This window comes from Dama dama, chromosome 18 (assembly GCF_033118175.1).
Source record: "Dama dama isolate Ldn47 chromosome 18, ASM3311817v1, whole genome shotgun sequence".
NCBI lineage: Eukaryota > Metazoa > Chordata > Mammalia > Artiodactyla > Cervidae > Dama > Dama dama.
In genome coordinates this window covers 22,575,375-22,595,652 of record NC_083698.1, presented here as the reverse complement: position 1 = coordinate 22,595,652, position 20,278 = coordinate 22,575,375, and the positions used below count along the sequence as shown (strand labels likewise).

Genomic DNA, 20,278 nt, shown 5'->3' with positions numbered 1-20,278 from the left:
ACTGCATATGTCTCTTCCCTCAGAATAGGGGTTAGAATTGTTTGAATTCCAGAGTGCAAAGTCATAAGCAGGGGAGAATGGCTGGCGGAATTGGGAAGAGAAAGAGGAAAAGGTTTAGCTTTACAATTCTGGGTCTGGTGGGAATATTTTTGAAAATGTAGGTGCTATTTCCTGCAATCAAGAGCTTTGCAGGGCTTGATAATCATTTCCCAGCTGTATCCCTTGCTGAATTGTTTCTAGTTGTGGCCACTCCATGGCCGTTTTTACCCATTTATGATGGAAGAGGCTCATATCCATCTTGCTGATAGAGAGCTGGGGATTTAATTCCCACAGCCTCTCCTCTCTTCCTCTTCACCTTGAAAAAGTTTAGCTTTGTGCTAGGGTGTGAAAAAAAAAAAAAAGAAAAAGTCTTGACTGTAGTATGTCAGGCATATTTCAGCTCGATTTGTGTCAACCCTAATAAGTAAGTTGACAGAATAATAAATTGAGTGCCTGCTCAAGACCTGGCACCTGTACAGGAAATAAAGAAACATTTCAATTGCAGGCAGGTTCTTTTTGTTTTACAAATGGAAGTTTTCCAGGGATCCCCCGTTTCTTTTATTGAAATCTTGGTATCTGAAAGCCTATTTCAACTGTCACTGGAAAACTTGACAAGAAAGACAGCAACTTTGAGAAGAGATACTGAACTGGTGGGACACTGATGATGCACTGGCTGTATTTGTCCTCTTCACTGATGTGTCTTCCCTTTTTTGTGCTGTGCCTGACACCCAGTAGATTCTTGATGCAAACTCATTGAAAGATTGAATGAATTCATGAGTTGACCTGCTTTGACACTGTGTACTAAAACAAACGTCAAAAGACGGCAGATCATTTCAACTTTCCGTTGCATTTTCTAAGTCTTAATTTTTTTCTTTCTGGATCAGTCTTTTGTATTTAGGGTTATCAGCTGGGACCGTTTTGCTCCCAGGAGACAGGTGGACAGTTTGTTGTCACAACCGAAGTGGAGGACTGCGCTGCTGGTATGCAGTCAGTAGAGGCTGGGGATGGTGCTAACCCTCCTACAATGCACAGGACCGACCCCCACAACAAAGAATTATCTGGCCCCAGAGGCAACAGTGTCAAACTTTAGAATCTCTGAAAAACTTAAGTTAGACCATTTAAAATTCATATTATTCACCATTTTTTTTTACCTAGAACTTGAATTTTATTTGGCCAGTCCTCTACCGCTGAGTCCTAAGGAGCAATGTTAAGTTTTGTTAATTTGGGTAATTGTTTTCACAAGACAGACCCCTACAACTGAGAATTATCTTGTCTGAATGTCAGTAATGAATGACACAGTTCAGAAGTCATAGTCTAGATATGCGTTACCAACCAAGCTAACTTACTTTACAATAAAATTTGTTCTACCCGCCCTGTTACCACAATCATTGTTCAGATGGTAAAGAGTCTGCCTGCAATGGAGGAGACCATGGGTTCAATCCCTGGATTGGGAAGATCCACTGGAGAATGGATTGGTGGCCCACTCCAGTATTCTTGCCTGCAGAATTTCATGGACAGAGGAGCCTGGAGGGCTACAGTCCATGGGGTCACAAAAAGTTGGACACAGTGAGCGACTAACATTTCACCCTGATCAATAACCTGAATGGCAAACTGGAAGACACATTTCAAATTTCAAGTTCTTGAATTCCTCAGAGTCCCAGAACAGGCTGAGAGCCCCTGGCCCATTGTCTGTCCTGTCCCATGAGGGACTTCACATACCTATGTGTGGACACCCAGATTGCCCATCCCATCTCTGTCTACATGTCCAGAAAAGCCACTTATATCTACCTTGTCATGTTGAAGACTTTTCCACACCCACAGGTGGGCCCTCTGGAGGTCTGGACCAGGAAAGAGACTCAAGCAGGTCCTGAAAGCAGGTTGAAGGCCATCTGTCAGGGGGTTCTGGAGTGTCCAGGGCTTGGACTGAGTTGTGACAGGAGTGCTGGGTAGGCAGCCCACTTGGGTCAAGGACTCACACTTAAGGACAAAATGGCTCTTTCCAATCATATAATTGTTGGAGGAGGTCATGGAGAGGATGTGACGCCAGTTGACCAATAAGCTGAACCTTTGTTACCCTTCCCCTCTCTTCTACACTCTCCCCTGTCTGTGGAATGTAAGCTCCACCCACAATCCCATGCTATTAGCAGCTGTTTCAAGGAGGAATCCTTGGGAGAGTAAGGTGTTGTTGAGGCCATCTCGACTGAATAAGTGAATGAACCCAGTGAGGACCTTTCTGGAAACTCTTAAGAGTCTGGAGGGAGAGTATGGAGATTTGTGTCCTGTAGCCACCGGACAAACCAGCTCTGTGAGTTCTTTTGTTTATAAAAACTGCCACGTCCCAATCTAGTGTTCTGTCTCATTCTTTAGTCTCTTCTTACTCTCCCTGTGTGACCACCAATTTATAAACTGAGAATAATCTTAAATTGAAAATTGAGTTTTAAGAGCTGATGATGCATAATCCTTTTTGAAAGTATAGGCGTTTGTCATTTCTATTGGTTATTTATATTAGTGCCATTGGGAAGAGGCCTAGTGTTTTGTGTTACTGATTAAATAATAATTTGAAGAATTCAAAATATGGGGCTATTTTAAAAAAAATCACAGTTTTATCGATAAATCACAGTTAAAATCATATCATAATTGAAGTCAAAAGTAGATTAAAAGTAAATACCTGGGTTTCCAGCGAACCCAGTAACATGCTAATTCATAGAGGCTCACTGTGTAAAGGGAAATATTAGTAAAAGAATGAATATAAAGAGAAAACTAAAGATCTGCTTCTTGGAGTTTTATTTAAAATTAGCATATTTAAGAACTTCCTCAGTTCATGGTTTATAAAGAAATCTTTATTAGGTAGTATCATCCATTTTATATATGAATGATAAATATAAGTGAAATAGTTCAGTCTTATCTATCAAAGTGATAAAAGGAATGATTAGCTTGAGTCTGATCTTAAATTTGCTCATAGAAAACTTAAAAGGAAAAATACTCTGCTTTATAAAATTGAAGTACACTATGTATGTTTCTGAAAGTTCTTGAAATAGCATTTGCAGAAGCTTGGTAGAATAGGTAGTAAGAGATACTTTATATGGGTTTTAAAAACAATTGTTTACTTCTAGGGAAAATATTGATCTATAGTTTGCTATTACAAGAAATATTGGAACGCTGTGAGGATCCAGTTTGAGATGCTAAGAAAAATGTCTAAAAAGCTTTAAGCGCGTGCGCGCATGTATGTATGTGTGTGTGTGTGTGTGTGTGTGTGTGTGAAAGAGGAAGGAGAGATTAGAGAGGAAGAAAGGATGGAGTTAGGCAGAAGCAACTTAAACTTTTTGGATTAACACATGTTAAATTAGTAGGCATTTTGCAGTCCTCTTTAAAAACATGCTGCTTATAATTTTTTACTTTTTACATTTCCTTTAAAAAGCACCCTTCTTGTGTTCTTTATTAAGATTTAGAAATGACAATCACAGCAAATAGTCATAGTTTTGTCGTATGTAAGTTATGTGGGTTCTGAGAAAAGTATTTTTAAGAGACACATAAAAAGAATGTCCTGCTAAGTTCCATGAAATAGAGAAATAGTTGGCATCCATGATGCCTGTGAAACGAAAGGAAACATGATATGAATCACTTGGATACCAAGGGAACTGAGCCTCTTCAAAAGCATGATAGAACAGTAAGAAACCAAGAAGAAGAGGGGAAGGATTTTATTTTTACGTGTGAACAAAGTCACTTCTGTATATAATCTAAAGTGTTTTAGCATAAGTTAACCTCTAAAATATAGTATAATCATTACTGATAGATTTTATCTTTCCAGGTTGTTTTGCAGGAGCATTGAGCTGACTAGTTATGTTTATATCTGGGAGAACTACAGACTCATTAGTTTGCCTTGGGATTCTCCATGGACTTGGTATTTAACTTTCTTAGGAGTTGACTTTGGTTACTACTGGTTTCATCGTATGGCTCATGGTAAGTTCCAAACCAAGGCTTGATTGCTACTGAACTTATGTTAAACTGTGTTTGCCACGTAGTTGGTATTCAGTAAATATTTACTGAATGAATGACTAAATGAATAACAATTTATTTACAGTATCTAAAGATTAACAATGAAAATTTACTTTGCATTTTAAACAGAAACAATCTGAAGTCATTGTTGAAAAAATGTGAAATGACTAGAGGTACATATTTCACACTTCTTGTATCTAATATATTTTTGTTAAACCCTTTAGAAAGTCCTGGCTGTTGCATCACTTCACATCCCAATTATCTAGGGTCATTCAGAAGAGCTTTGTAACAGCGTGGAATCCTAGGTAACGTGCTGTCATGTAAGCTTGATTCAAGTTCTTGGCTGTATTGCCATGTTACAAATGAAAATGCAATCAGCTAAGGCACTAGCCATAATGCACTTGAGTGTGACCACAGCTTTGCACAATTTCTCATCTGGTATAAAACCTTCATATTGTACTGGTTCACTAAGTTTGCTTGTGAGGATTCTTGGCTGCACTTTCCGAAGAAATGTTTTGTTATGGAAAGGAAAATGGAGGAGCAAGGAGCTGTCTAAATCTCTTGGAATAAGCCAGGGTTGAAGAATGATTGTAGAGGTAAGGTGAGCTAGTGGTCTGTAAGGAGGAAGGAGGCATGCAAAAGTATTTCTGCAAGGAAATGGAGCACAGTGCTAATTTGGGGAAACTACTGAGGAATTGAACTCAGGATTTCAGTGGGTAGTTGGGTTGAGTGGGTGGGGAGGAAGGAAGGAAGAGGAAGAAACCTGGAATAATAATACAAAATAGACGGGGGATGGAAAGAAGAGCCCTGGAGATCAGAGTGAATAACTGAGCTATGTGTGTGGGAGTATGTGTGACCAAATGTCCTTGCCAAGCAAGGATGAAGGAAATAGGAGCAGTGCAGACAGCATTAGGCTAAAGGCAGCTAAACTTTAAACACGGTGTTATTTTGTTAAGCACTTTAAAGGTGACATTTAGTGACACTGTAAAGAGTGTTAATTCTGTAAAACAATTTGAAGTGAACTGATAAACTAGAAAAAGTTGTTTGTTTTCTGTGTGATAACCTTTGCCTTTGAAAATAATAGATCATCTCCTGACATCATTTCCTTGTATATAGATGAAAGAGGATACTCCCAAATTGAACATGATTAAGAATAAAATAGGGTCTATGCAGTAAACTTTGTATTTCATTTCAAAACAGTAGTTTTCTCCCTGAAGCAAACCCATTGGCAATTTCCCTCACTTTCTGTTGTAGCAAATGGGTAATGCAGAAAGCATTTACATTGTATTAGTTAATTTCAGGAATTTTCTAATATCACACTGTCCTGCACAGATGTGTTTGTTTGGAAAATCTGCAAATTCGCTTAATCTTTGAAAGTCCATTATAACAGAAAACAAAGAACCAACAAAATATAACCAAATATAAAATGTTTAAAAATATGTTGATTGTAAGTATTCTCAGGGAAGAGCAATAAAGTAAAATAATATGTTAAAAACGTGGAATCAAAGTTGTTTGCTTCCCATTGGAAAATTTTGAATCAAATCCAGTAAAGGCAGCCATTAAAAAAATCTGAAACCTTCTGGAAAAACACTCACCACTTTCAGGCCATGAAGCTTAATCTTAAGTTCAAAGACTTTTGACTTGTGATGGAAAGCTAGTTGGAAAAAAAATAAACTGTGTAGTTAAATGTGTCAAATTTCAATGTAACAATCAATTTTTATATTTTATATGGTAATGCAAAATATTAAAATAGGGTTTTAGAAATCTAGACATCCAGAGTGACAAGAAAAACCAATAATATCAAATTTTTTGAGTCTATTGGATTACTGAGCGATTAATTGGTTAAATTTATTCAGCTGAAAAGTTGAACAGTTCTAAAGTCTAAATATTGTCTTAAAATATTTTTTAAGACCCTGCCTTCTCTACTTAATGTGTTACTTTCCCTTCACTGTTTGCAATAAAGTGATATAATAAAAGTATACTCCACATTTGCTAAATGTTAAATGCTATGACTTTTGAAGAAACAGTCTACTATGTATTTAAAATTTTGTTTTTGCATGCATTTAAATCACTTCTTTAATAACCTGCATTATTGCTAGGTGGTGGATGTTGTTGCTGTTTTACTAGTTTGTTTTGCATACATGTAGAATTTTCTTACGTTAAAGAGACAGTTTCCTTCACTAGTAGCTCAGCTGGTAAAGAATCCACCTACAATGCAGGAGACCCTGATTTGATTCCTAGCTCGGGAAGATCCTCTGGAGAAGGGATAGGCTACCCACTCCAGTATTATTGGGCTTCCCTGGTGGCTCAGATGATAAAGAATCTGCCTGCAATGGGACAGACCTGGGTTTGATCCCGGGGTTGGGAAAATCCCCTGGAGAAGGGAACAGGCTACCCACTGCAGTATTCTTGCCTATAGAATTCCATGGACCGGGAGCCTGACAGGCTACAGTCCATGTGGTTGCAAAGAATTGGACAGTGAATGAGTGACTTTCACTTTTTGTATTTGTAGAAAAGTTTAGAAAACCTTGAGTTCCATCTCTGTCTCTATGAAAAATGGCAGAGGATTATTTGAGGCTATATGTATTCTTTATATGTCATTCCCTTTTCCCCTGGAAAAAATGAGAAAGAAATTGATAAATTATCAATTTGCACAGAAACAAGAGTAACGCAGTAATTATCCTACAGTGCTTTGACTACTTTAGAAAGATGGAATGATAACATTAAGTAGGTCTCCAAGTAACTTCTTGCATGCTTAGTCTCCATTACAAAAAGCTGCATTATTTTTTTTGTACTTCCTATTAGTTGTACTAAACATGTAATAAGAAAAAGATTAAAGATTTTTAAGGGAACTTTTAAAATATAAATGATTATTTCTTGAGGGGCATCCAGAATGAGTTTTCCAGGGTGCTGGTAATAGACTTGTCTTGAGTGTGATAATAGACTTGTAGTTATATGAGTGTATATACTTGTGAAAATTTATCAGTTTGTACGTTTAAAGTTTATATACTTTATCTCTGGGCTTCCCTGATAGCTCAGTTGGTAAAGAATCTGCCTGGAATGCAGGAGACCTTTGTTCGATTCCTGGGTTGGGAAGATCCCCTGGAGAAGGGAAAGTTATGCACTTCAGTATTCTGGCCTGGAGAATTCCATGGATTGTGTAGACTGTGTAGATAATAGACTTGTAGTTTTATATGTGTGTATATACTTGCAAAAATTTATTAATTTGTACATTTAAAGTTCATGCACTTTATCTATACCTCAATAAAATGTTAAGCTAGTAAATAATGCCATCAATGTACTTTCTGCTGAATAGTCAGAATGATACAATGAGTAACCAAATTTAAAAATAGGAACCAAGAAGTTATCATCTGTGACGGTAAGCATAAACATGTGACCTTACACAGATTTGACTGCATCAGTTTCCGTAACTAAAGATGGTACAAGTACCAGCTTGCCAGTCATTCATTGTATTGCCTCTCTTCCCCACATTCTTCTTTGCTGTTTCTTGTCTTATCAGAGGTGGGCCTGAGAGATGTTCCTCTTTTGCGAGTGACTTGCTGTTAGGTTCTGCCAATTCAAAGGTCTGGTAGGACACAGCAAAGGCAGAGCAGGAGGAAGGGACTTTGTTTCCATTTTCTGAAGGGCTGTTTTCTATCAGGCCTTAACAGATTAATATGTGGGGAACCTGTTAGTGCTCATCTCGTGGTTAACATGTAGCCTACAGCATCTGATGGACCCTTCGCCCTCTAGGTGGCCAGTGGACTGTGTGTCCCACACCCTCTGGGGTCTACACACTCTCGCAACCTCTCTGTTCCCAGTAGAGTTCCTATGGGTGCACAGCCTGTACAGAGATGCAGACTCGTAGGCTTGGTATTGGTCATGGTAAGGGGCTCTCTGAAACTTGTAAGCACTTGCCTCATTCACTGTCCTTAAGATCTATGGGTAATATTTGTGTTCTACAGATTCTACTTCTGTACTGCTGACCTATACCTTGTTTAACTCTTTTAGTTAACTACCTTTTTACTAGTTAATAATTCACTGTATTAGCTTTACTTATTACAATGATTGTATGGTTTTTGTTTCCTGATTGGGCCCTGACTGATGCAGTGAGCCTTCCCATATATTATATAGGGTTATAAATTAGAGTTCAGCTGGCTATAACCTTTACTATTTCCTTTTGAGGCATTGATCATACATTTAGACTGTAACACTTGAGCCCAGTTCTGAAATACAAGACATTGACATGTAAAATTGTTATAAAAAGAAAACTATACAATTTCTTCAAATTCTTGTACTCAACAAGTAATCTGCTTTTACTTTTACTCAACAAGTAAACTACTTAATTCATTTTCTATTTATTTGTTCCTTTATCTAAAAAAGGTGAGTGTTCATAATTTTTGTGTAATTAAGCTTTTATTCCCACAAGTTTATTGTCACTCAGTGAGCATTTGTATAAGATTAATTAAACTTTTCATTTCTAATTGAATTTTAAGGGGGTTAAATTTAGATAATTATAATTTTCATTATTGTTTAAACAAAGAATAAACAGATATATTGATCAGAATATTTTTTTTTTTTTTTTGGCTGGAGATAGTGCCAGAAATGTAGTCTATATTGAAAAATTGGTTACTTAAGCATTCTTGTCTTTCTATTTTTTTAGCACCCAGTATTTTTGTAACTCTTTGCCACATATTATGCCTCACTTAAAAAAAATGTGGCTGTATTTTTATTGAATCACTGAGGTGAAGTCCACTCTGTATTTGCCTTGTTTATTGCTATTCCTCTCGCTTTTCCCCCAATGATTTCTCACCTTCTCTCAGCTTTTGGAGGAGTCATCCTTCAGAGTATGTATAAAGGAAGCCTTGGAATTCCCATCACCATGCCTATGACCTCCAATTTCTCATCATTACTTTCTGATAAGGAGCCTGACACCTATGCCAATCATTTCCTCTGAGCTTCCCTGTTGTCTCAGGCAGTAAAGAATCTCCCTGCAATGTGGAAGACCCAGGCTCAGTCCCTGGGTGGGGAAGATCCCTTGGCGAAGGGAATGACAGCCCAGTCCAGTATTCTTGCCTGGAGAATTTCATGGACAGAGGAGCCTGGTGAGTTCCATGGGATTGCAAAGAGTCTGACACGACTAGACGACTAACACTTTCACACTTTCATTTCCATGACAGGGGCTATCTTATGACTAATATTAAACATTTATCCACAGGAGCACTTCCAATGTGTATGCACTGAAATATTATCGTTATTTCCCCTCAGAGAGCACCATTTGAAGGAAATTTCCCCTAGAAATAACTTACTTTTATCACTGACAGCTGCAGTCACCCTTAAAGCCACAGTTTAAATTTCCTTTGTTGTTTTTATATTCTGTACGTAGATAATGTATGAAAAGCACACTTGATACAAAGAATCTAGCCATGATCAGAGGGTTGAAAGTAAAGATCCTTTCAAATAGAGAATTCATGCACTTGCTAATAGAGGATACAACTTTCAAATATCTTAGTCATCCTATTTCTTAACATTAATAACTAAAATATAGATATATTTCTGGGAATAGTTGGAAATATTTGAGGATGACTTTAGTAATATTTTATGGAATTAATAAAGCTCTGAAAAGAGTATTCAAAATGAAACTAAAAGACAGATAAAGATTAATTTATCATTATTGTCTGATGTGACTGACTCTACTTAAGACAGATAATATGCTAATTTTCTTTTACTGCTGGACCTATACACTTGCCTATTACATAGCAGAGCAATGGAATTTGAGTAGAGAAGTTTAACTGTGTAACTCTGTATGTGCAACTATGTACTATCCACATGACCTTGAGATTAACCTCTCTGAGACAGACTTTATTTCCTTCCTATATTCCCCAGACTGTACACTTCATACCCATGACTATTGATTTGAAACTGTAAGTTTGTACCTTTTAGTCCTCCTCACCTATTTCTTTGGCACTGATTCTTAAATTTCCAAATCTCTGAATATGCTGATTAACCTTTCGCAAAGTACTTACATAAAAACCAAATGGAATCCTGTTTAAAATTCATATTCCTGAAATGATGAGGCCAGTAATAGTATCAGTATTAATAACTAAAATTCAATTATTATTGAAAGCCATTGGAAAAGCAACCAATGTAATGGTAGAAAAGCATAGATTCTAGAGCCAAAATATTGGAAGATTCAATATTCTCCAGATATCAATTCTTTCCAATTTGTTTCATAGATTCTATTCATCCCTTATCAAAATCTTGCAAGTTATTTTGTGAATATTGACAAATTAATTCTAAAGTTTATGTGGAGAGGCAAAAAGACAGCCTAATACAGAATGTTGAAGAAGAAAACAATAGCCGACAAAACATTGGAGGAGAACAAACTTGGAAGATTAATGCCACCCAACTTTAAGACTTATGAAGCTATTAAGCTACAGTGGTCAAGACCCTGTAGTATTGTCAAAAGACAGACAAATATAGATCAGTGGAACAGATTAGAGAACCTCAAATAGATTGGCATAATTGTTGTTGGCAAAAAAGAGCAAAGACAATTCAATTAAACTAAGAAGAGTCTTTTCAACAAATAGTGCTGAAACAACAGGACATTTACATGTAAGAATTGAACCTAGACACAGATTTTACAACCCTTCACAAAAGTTAATCAGTCTTAAACATAAAACTCTTTGAAGATAACATGGGAGTAAGTGTATAAGTAGGATTTTGGGTGTTGAGTTAACTTTTTAGGTACAACATCAAAGGCATGATCCATTAAAAAATTGATAAACTGGACTTCATTAAAATTAAAAACTTCTGCTCTATGAGAGACAATGTCAGGAGAATGAGAAGACAAGCCAGATGGGAGAAAGTATTTGCAAAAGACACATCTGATAATAGACTATTATCCAAAATATACAAAATGCTATTAGAGACTCTGTGGAACTGGACTGCCTGGGTTCAGACTTTGGCTCTACCACTTATGGTGTAATATTGAGCAGGTTATGCCTCCTCTTATTTATCCTTATTTGTAAGATACAACTAACAGTAGTGTAACCCATGTAAGATCGTTGTGTGGTGTAAATGAATCACAGTTGAGAAATGCTAAGGCCAGAGACTGATACATAACAGGTAAAAAACTAAATATAAACTCATGTTGTCTGGTCTCTCTTTTTATGTAACATGTTATATATAATAGTATCCTGAAAACTGTCATGTTTCCCTTAAATGACAGTTAATACATGGTCATTGTTAAAATATTTATCTTTTTCACAATGCATAATGAAGCTTACTTATTGTCATACAGAGTCATTTTTTTCTTATTGTTATCTGGAGTTAATAATAATACTTCATGGAGGATCTTGTGAAAATGCGCTATATATTTGTAAGCCATATGTACAAAATATATAACATACACTGTGTGTATGCATGCTAAGCTGCTTCAGTGGTGTCCAACTCTTTGCCACCCAATGGACTGTAGCCTGCCAGGCTCCTCTGTCCATGAGGACTCTCCAGGCAAGAATACTGGAGAGGGTTGCCATGTCCTCCTCCAGGGATCTTCCCAACCCAGGGATCAAACCCCCGTCTCTTAGGTCTCTGCATTGGCAGGCAGATTCTTTACCAATAGCGCCACCTGGGAAACCCATAACATACACTAGCACTAGAGAATTCTAGTTATATCAAACAGGTCATGTGGATTTTGATTTATTAATGTTAAAAAAAATTACCTCTGTATTTAATAATATGTATATATTGGAAAATGAACTTTTCAGGCCTATGTCGGATATATAGACAATAGGGAACACTGCAAGACAGTGTTTTAGGCTTCCGGTGATAAAGATATGATATTAACAATCTTTCCCTAAATGAATTGTTGTCAACTATAATAATGAAATTAGTGTCCTTTTCTTTTAAAATTGTTTTTTTCCTCAAGTTAATATTAGGTAATTTTAAATTTTTTTGATAGGTCAAACTTATCTATGTTCCCTTTTACTTTAAACATCACTGTTTTTACCTTGCTCTTTTGGAAGAAACCAAATCTACTAGAATTTGTATTTAGTATTTAGATTTTAAAGTTGCTTTTGTTGCCTTCTCAGCTTAATTAAATTTTAATTTATTAAAAAGATTTTTCCAGCTTAGAGACTGAAATCTCTTTTTCCAGGACCTAGAAAATGATTTGAAAAAAAAAAAAATCTCTAAAACAGACTTGTTCTTTCTTCTCTTACACCAATAGGTAATTTGATTTTGTCCTTTTTCTTACAGTTTGATGGCTTCTGTTTCTTAGGATGCTTTCTGAAATGTAATTTTGTGTTATAGGCATTTCAAAAGTATGTGTATAAATTTTTTTCCTCTCCAAATTCACACACATCTTGATATGCAAAAAGCCCCACGGCAGTAGGGTTTTGCAGTATATAGCTTGTGCTGCATCATTTTTTAAGACAAATGTTTAGTGCGGCTCTGTGCCCTGGAGCTGTTTGAAGCATTGAAGGGCACACGTTCTCTGTGTGAAGTGCTTATACCATGAGTTAAACTAACGGTACAGGCAAGCCCCAGAAAAATGCACCAGATGTCCAGGTGGTAGTCAAATCAACAAAAAATGTATCTCACTTCATTGTAATAGATTTATTTAGCAGTGTTCTCTTTTTCTTTAGAAAATTTGAAATACAGTGTGAGAATAAGTCATTATGCAGAATTTTAAAACCTCCACCATAATAATAATATTGCTTAGGAAATAAACTGACTCATAGTTAAAGAACAGAGTGAACTACAAATAACGCATAAAACCAAATGAGTCAGAAGTAGAAAATAAAGAAAGAAAATGAGTTTGAGCAGAAGATATTTAGTGCAGGCAGCTATGTATAAATCATGTTTATAACAGTAATTTATCATTTAAAAATTTACTAAAAAGAAGCAATGCAAGCAATAATATAAGACTAAAACTGGATAATGTTTAATAGGCACCCAAGTTAACATGTGCTCAGTCGCTCAGTCGCTGACTCTTTGTGACCCCATGGACTGTAGCCTGCCAGGCTCCTCTGTCCATGGGACTTTTGAGGCAAGGGTACTGGACTGGATTGCCATGCTGTCCTCCAGGGCATCTTCCTGACCCGGGGATCAAACCCGCATCTCCTGCCTCTCCTGCCTTGGCAGGTGGATTCTTACCATTGAGCCACCAGGGAAGCCCAAGTTATCATCATAGCTTAGTTTTTTGACTAGATAAAGATCAGTGGGAAACTGGAATATGAACAGGGATAGATATAATTAATCATGTCAGGAAAAGAAGTTGATTAATGTTTTATGAAAATGGAGATGGATATGAGTATTGCATTGTAAAGAAATATGTGACCACAACATAATATGAACCATGTGGAATGAAAATACGTACTTTTTTAGATCTTAACTACCCACCATCTTTTAAGTGACTCTATATGCATAGTTTGGCATATACACAGATCAATAACTTCAGGGAGAACTAAAAGGTATCACTCTGAGTTGTTTTATTATAAGTTTGTGAGTAAAGGATAAACACTGAACTTCACTAAAATTTAAATATAATTAGGATATTCTGCAGGTGACAAGAAGTCTTCTTGCCATTTTCAAATGCTGTGGGACTCCAGAGTCTGACCCTTCTGCACTTGTAGGTATGGTAAACAAAAGTATCAGTGAATATATTGAATATATTAAGGCCAAGTAAGCATCAGAACATCTCATCCTGTTAGGTATTGAAAACCTGTCACTTTATGATATAATACTAATACTGTGTAAAATTTACTGAGCTCTTTTTCATTGTTTCCATTGCTTCATATACATTTTCATATTTGATTAGAACAACAAGGTGATGCGTTCTACCATAGTACTTGTATGAAAGAGGAAACTGAACCAATATTGTTTAAGTAACTTGCCCAACTCTCAGCGTTGACATGCCACAGCCTGGATATTTTGACTGAAGTCATTGATCAGAGTCTCTTAGGTTTGTCATTACTTTAAGCTCTTAATAAAATTATTTATTTATTTAAATTATTTTTTAAATTTATTTTTAGTTGGAGGATAACGGCTTTACAACATTGTGTTGGTTTCTGCCAACAGCAATGTGAATTGGTCAAAATATGCACATGTCCCCTGCCTCTTAAACCTCCACCCCCAACCTCGTCCCACCCCAGGGTTGTCACGGAGCACCGGGTTGAGCTCCCTGTGCCTATACGGCAGCTTCCCACTGGCTCTCTTTTTAAAATTAATTTTAATTAAATAAGACATGTACTAATAGCATCATCTGTCCAATAATCTACATTGTTGTTGGTGTATTTAAACGCCTCAGTTATATTGGTAGGAAAGAAAATCTACGACCTTGGTTGTTGAAGTGTCAAAAAATTTATAGGAGATGAGAAGTAACCTTCAATAGAATACAGCAGGGCTCACTTTCTTTCTGTCCTTACGCAGTTAGTATTACACTCATTGTGTTGTCCTGTCAAGTCTTGAGCACATTGTTAGCTGACTGATCGTGCTGTGATGTTTTTTTTGTGGGTTCATGTAAGAATCACCTTAGAGGCTTTAAAAAACATATTGATAGCTAGGCTAGAAATGAAATCGCTTAAATTAGTATCTCTGCGGGAGGGCCTTGGGCTTAGTTGTGTTTGTTGTCAATGTTGTTTTAAGCAGCCCAGTTATTTTAATGTGTAGCCTAAATTGATTAACATTGATTACTCGTTGAAGATTTTGACAGATGGGACAAGCAACATGCTAGCTCTTTTAAAGATTAATTAACGATTATATATATTTAAATAAAGTTGTGTGTGTATAATTGAACAATTTTCATATATGTTGAAATATAACTCTACCCCCAGATACTTCAACAATTATTCATTGTAAGAATATTGAAATTTATTCTCCCTAAGAAACGATGAAGCAATTATATTATATAGTGAAAGTGAAATCACTCAGTTGTGTCTGACTCTTTGTGACCCTGTGGACTATAGCGTACCAAGCTCCTCCGTCCGTGAGATTCTCCAGGCAAGAATACTGGAGTGGGTTGCCATTTCCTTCTCAAGGGGATCTTCCAGACCCAGGGATCGAACCCAGGTCTCCCGCATTGTAGGCAGACGCTTTTACCGTCTGAGCCACCAGGGAAGTATGATCCATTTTTAATTCTCATAATTATGCTGAGGATGTATTTTATTAAATTCTTAATTAGATCAAATCAATACTTACTAAATAGGTTTCTTTGTCTAATTTGTACCTCTTAAAGTAGAGTTTGGGCTTCCCTGATAGCCCAGTTGATAAAGAATCTGCCTGCGATGCAGGAGATCCCGGTTCGATTCCTGGATCAGGAAGATCCACTGGAGAAGGGATAGGCTACCCACTCCAGTATTCTTGGGCTTCCCTTGTGGCTTAGCTGGTAAAGAATCCGCCTGCAATGTGGGAGACCTGGGTTCAATCCCTGGGTTGTGAAGATCCCCTGGAGAAGGACAAGGCTACCCATTCTAGTATTCTGGCCTGGAGAATTCCATGGACTGTATAGTCCATGGGGTCACAAAGAGTTGGACACAACTGAGTGACTTTCACTTTCAAAGTAAAGTTGTCACTCCATATCATGCAAGAGTTTATAAAAATTTTTATTGAAAATAGTTGATTTACAATGTTGTGTTAGTGTCAGGTATATAGCAAAGTGAATCAGTTATACATACTTCCACTCTTTTTTTATGTTTTTGCATTTTTTTCCCATTTATTTTTATTAGTTGGAGGCTAATTAGTTTACAGTATTGTAGTGGTTTTTGCCATACATTGACATGAATCAGCCATGGATTTACATGTGTTCCCCATCCTGATTCCCCCTCCCACCTCCCTCCCCATCCCATCCCTCTGGGTCTTCCCAGTGCACCAGCCATGAGCACTTACTTGTCTCATGCATTCAACCTGTTCCCATATAGGCCATTATAGAGTATTCAGTAGAGTTTCCTGTGCCATACAGTAGGTCCTTGTTAGTTATGTATTTTAAATATAGTAGTATATATATCTCTGGAGTAAGAAATGGCAACCTACTCCAGTATTCTTGCCTGGAGAAACCCATGGACAGAGGAGCCTGGGAAGCTACATTCCATGGGTTCTCAAAAGAGCTGGACACGGCTGAGTGACTAAACAACAACAATGTATATGTAAATCCCAATCTCCCAGTTTATCAACCCGTTTTTACCCTTGGTAACCAAAAATTGGTTTTGTACATCTGTGACTCTCTTTCTTTTTTTTATAGATAAGTTCATTTGTACCCTTTTTTCAGTTTCTACATATGAGCGATATATTAAAACTCCATTTTTATTTAAAAAAAATTTTTTTTTAAACTCCATTTTTAAATGCAATTTTTATCTGAAATGTCCAGGTCAATTGTCTTGTAAAATGGTCCACATTCTAGATATATCTATTTTCTTTCAGTGTTGCTTAACTTTACCATCTGTCCTGAGTAATCTGATGGATGTTAGCTCTGGACTCTAGATTGATTAGAGCCAGGGTAAGTATTTGTGCAAGAATAGTTCATAAATGACATTAGGTGCTTCAGATCAGATGCCTGTAAAACAAGTTGCCACAGACCATTGGGTATGATTCTGAAAGATTATGATTGCTTTAGTCAAAACACATAAAGTTATACCTTTTCCTTTGTAGTTAGTAAGAAATTAATACATAAATGCATATCTGTAATTGTTTCATATAGCTGTGTGTGAAATAAACATGTGACAAATTTCTAGAAAAATTGTTGCATAGCCACTTTGATTCAGTAAACTGAGGAAAACAGATTTTCCTATTGACATTTGAGAATTTAATCAGTTTTCAAAAATTAGCATTGTTTTAAAAGCAATTAGCAGTTAATCTATACTTTGACACATCGGTTCACTTCAGTCACTCAGTCATGTCTGACTCTTTGTGACCCCATGGACTGCAACAGGTCAGCCTTCCCTGCCCATCACCAACTTTAGGAGCTTGCTCAAACTCATGTCCATCAAGTTGGTGATGCCATCCAACCTCTGTCACCCCCTTCTACTCCTGCCTTCAATCTTTCCCAGCATCAGAGTTTTTTCCAATGAGTCAGTTCTTCACATCAGGCGGCCAAATTTTTGGATCTTCAGCTTCAGCATTAGTCCTTCTGATGAATCTTCAGGACTGATTTCCTTTAGGATCGACTTTTTTGATCTCTTTATAGTCCAAGGGACTCTCAAGAGCCTTCTCTAACACCACAGTTCAGAAGCATCAATTCTTTGGCACTGAGCTTCCTTTATGGTCCAACTCTCACATCCGTATATGACTACTGGAAAAACCATAGCTTTGACACATGGATCTTTCATGTTCCCAATAAACCTGTCATATAATGATTTCAGGTTTCATTTTTAAGAATTGTTTGGATCAGTTATCATTATGAGGGTTTTATGATGATTTTTTAAAAAAATCTATTACTTGCCCTACAATCATTAGTCTGCAGCTGTTTGTCTCTAGTAGTGGACAGATCTAGAACATATATATAAATATATATATATATATACACACACACACACACACACATATATGTACTTATGCATGCTAGGCTGTTCTTAGTCACCTGTGTAGACAGTCAGCATCTGTTCTTTCAGATAAAGCCTTCGTTTTTTTACTCTATGGAAGCAAATGGAGCATCTGCCCTCATCCTCCTATATTCCTTTCTCCAGAGCCAGAAAGAATTCAGATTGCTTATTTTTATACTTACTGATATCCTGGGGAAAAAGGTAAAGGAGAGTTTATAAAACCTGGACAGAAAAAGGATGTAACTCTTTCATTTCTCCCAAGGGCTGAATCTCGGCTGAAATAACTGACAGTTTTTGGACATACAGAAGGAAATGATGAGTTAGGCTAAATGTCCAGATGTGTGTTCAACAGATGTATAAGGTTACATCTTAAAAGACAAGAAATGCAATACCTGGATTTTTAGAGAGGAAGCTATAAATAGTAAACACGTAGCTTCTGTTAACTGTAGTCCAACCCTTAAAGATCTTAAAGTAACAAATACTTTTCATCTCTACACTATTTAGCAGTGCTTAAAAAAGTCCTTATATAAGTAAAACCAGATCAAAAAAGATCATAGATTGAATTAAATGAGGAATTAGAATATGATGATTCTTGTTTTATTATCTTTAATATGTGGTTGTACATTTTTGATGAATTTGTTTTTACTGTAAAATAGAAGTAGGGGAATTCCTTCGTGGCTCAGTCGTAAAGAACCCACCTGCCAATGCTATTGATGTGGGTTCGATCCCTGGGCCTAGAAGATCTCCTGGAGAAGGATGGCAACCCATTCCAGTATCCTTGCCTGGGAAATCCCATGGATAGAGGACCCTGCAGTCCATGGTGTCACAAAAGAGTCAGACACAACTTAGTGACTAAACAACAACCAAAATTAAAGCAGATTCCTTTTTTATTCTTTTCTCATCTATACCTACAGATTTCTTGCGCTTCTTTCTTAGACAATACTAAATATCTTCACAAACAGTTGGCAGAATATTCTGAGTTACTTAAGGCTAGGGCAAACTGTTAAAGACAAGTAACAAAATTACTCCATTGCTTCTAAATCCTACAGAGCAATGTCATTCTTCAGTGGTATATTTAATTCTCCTATGAACTTGCACGAATAATATCTTAAAATATATGGTATAAAAAATGGAGTATTTTCTACATGAGAAAGCTATTGTTCACATGTACGATAGGGACTTCCCAGGTGGCTCAGTGGTAAAGAATCAGCCTGCCAGTGCAGCAGACACAAGAGATGCGGGTTGGATCTCTGGGTTGGAAAGAGATATGCTGGAAGGAGGAAATGGCAACCCACTCCAGGATTCTTGCCTGGAGAAATCCATGGACAGAGGAGCCTGGCAGGCTACATTCCATGCGGTTGCAAAGAGTCAGACACGAATGAGCATGCACACGCTAGGATAGGTACTGCCCTCATTCAAATATTCATTTATACACAACAAAATATTATTGTTGCTCTACATGGTTACTGTGCATCACGTGCTTCTTAGAAGCCAAACGGACATCCATGGGAATGACAGCAAAGCACATGAATTTGAAATTTTAAAGGGCTCTGGGATTTGAAGCTGACACTTCTTTGGCTGAGCTCCAACCCACACCTAGGGAGAAGAAAGAAGCAATTTGGGTTCCGTGTGTCCCTAAATTGCATGTTGTTTTGGACAGAACAATGACATCCAAAGTGAAACTTTGATAACTTGCTTAGATAATAGGAAGTTGATTGGAAATGAAATAGGCAACTTTCAATAAAGTGAAATGTGTCAGTGAAAAGTCACTAGAGACTTGGACTAGGGTGAAACCTTGTAGTCATCTCAGAGCATAAGCAGACAAATAGTGACTCCTCACATCAGAGAAGAAATTTAAAAAGTCACAGCACTTCCTTTTCATCCTTTGTAAATGCATCCAAGGGAGGAGCTACTTTCTCTGAGGTTTAACCTCCTCCTGCATGGTCTGCTGGTGGGAGGAAGAGGAGAGGGGGAAACTACAGAAAGAGGAGTCAAACTCTGGAGAAGGTGTACCAGCATCACAGTTCATCAGTGCCTTCCCTTTCCAAACCAGCCTCCCAGCCCCAACGGAGATTTCACCTCCCCCGTTCCCTTACTTGTGTTTGAGTGCAGAGGTGAGGGCAGCGAGTGAGCAAGCTGCCCACACGTGGACCTGTCTCTGGGAAAGCACCCACACTGTAATCAACACCTCCAAACACTGTAAGGGAGAGATGCTGGATGGAAGGGTTAATTTAGTTATTCTCATGAAATATACCATCAAAACCTTTTCTTTTCTTTCCTCAGTGACATTAAGTAACAATGCAAGTGACAGTTTTCTTTTTATCAAGATGTAAAAGCATTTTTCATATGCTTTTACATTTCATATGCATTTACATTTCTTATGCTTTTCATTCTTAAAAGAATGTCTCTTTTAAGACAGTCATTAATGTCCTTTCTTAGTTTTCAGATGCCCTTCATTTTCAGACAGACAGTTTCATGCAGAGGATAAGAGGAGAGGTTATTTATGTATTTATTTTTTAATTGAAGTATAATTGATTTACAATGTTGTGTTAGATTCTGGTATACAGTTAAGTGATTCAGTTATACACATGTATGCGTTTATATCTATATTCCTTTTCATGTTCCTTCCTATTATAGTTTTGTATAAAATGCTGAATATAGTTCCCTGTGGTATACTGTAGTACCTTTTTTATCTTTCTTATATG

At 37.0% G+C, this 20,278-nt stretch overlaps 1 protein-coding gene across 3 annotated transcripts in view; it reads left to right on the top strand.

The window, feature by feature from the left end:
* The window catches only part of AGMO (alkylglycerol monooxygenase), a 362,881-nt gene that overhangs the window by 10,051 nt on the left and 332,552 nt on the right, over window positions 1-20,278 (top strand). For all 3 annotated transcript variants that reach the window (XM_061165005.1, XM_061165006.1, XM_061165007.1), the window contains exon 3: window positions 3,848-3,999. In XM_061165005.1, coding sequence (XP_061020988.1) covers window positions 3,848-3,999 — 152 coding nt within the window. The remainder of the gene's footprint in view (window positions 1-3,847; window positions 4,000-20,278) is intronic.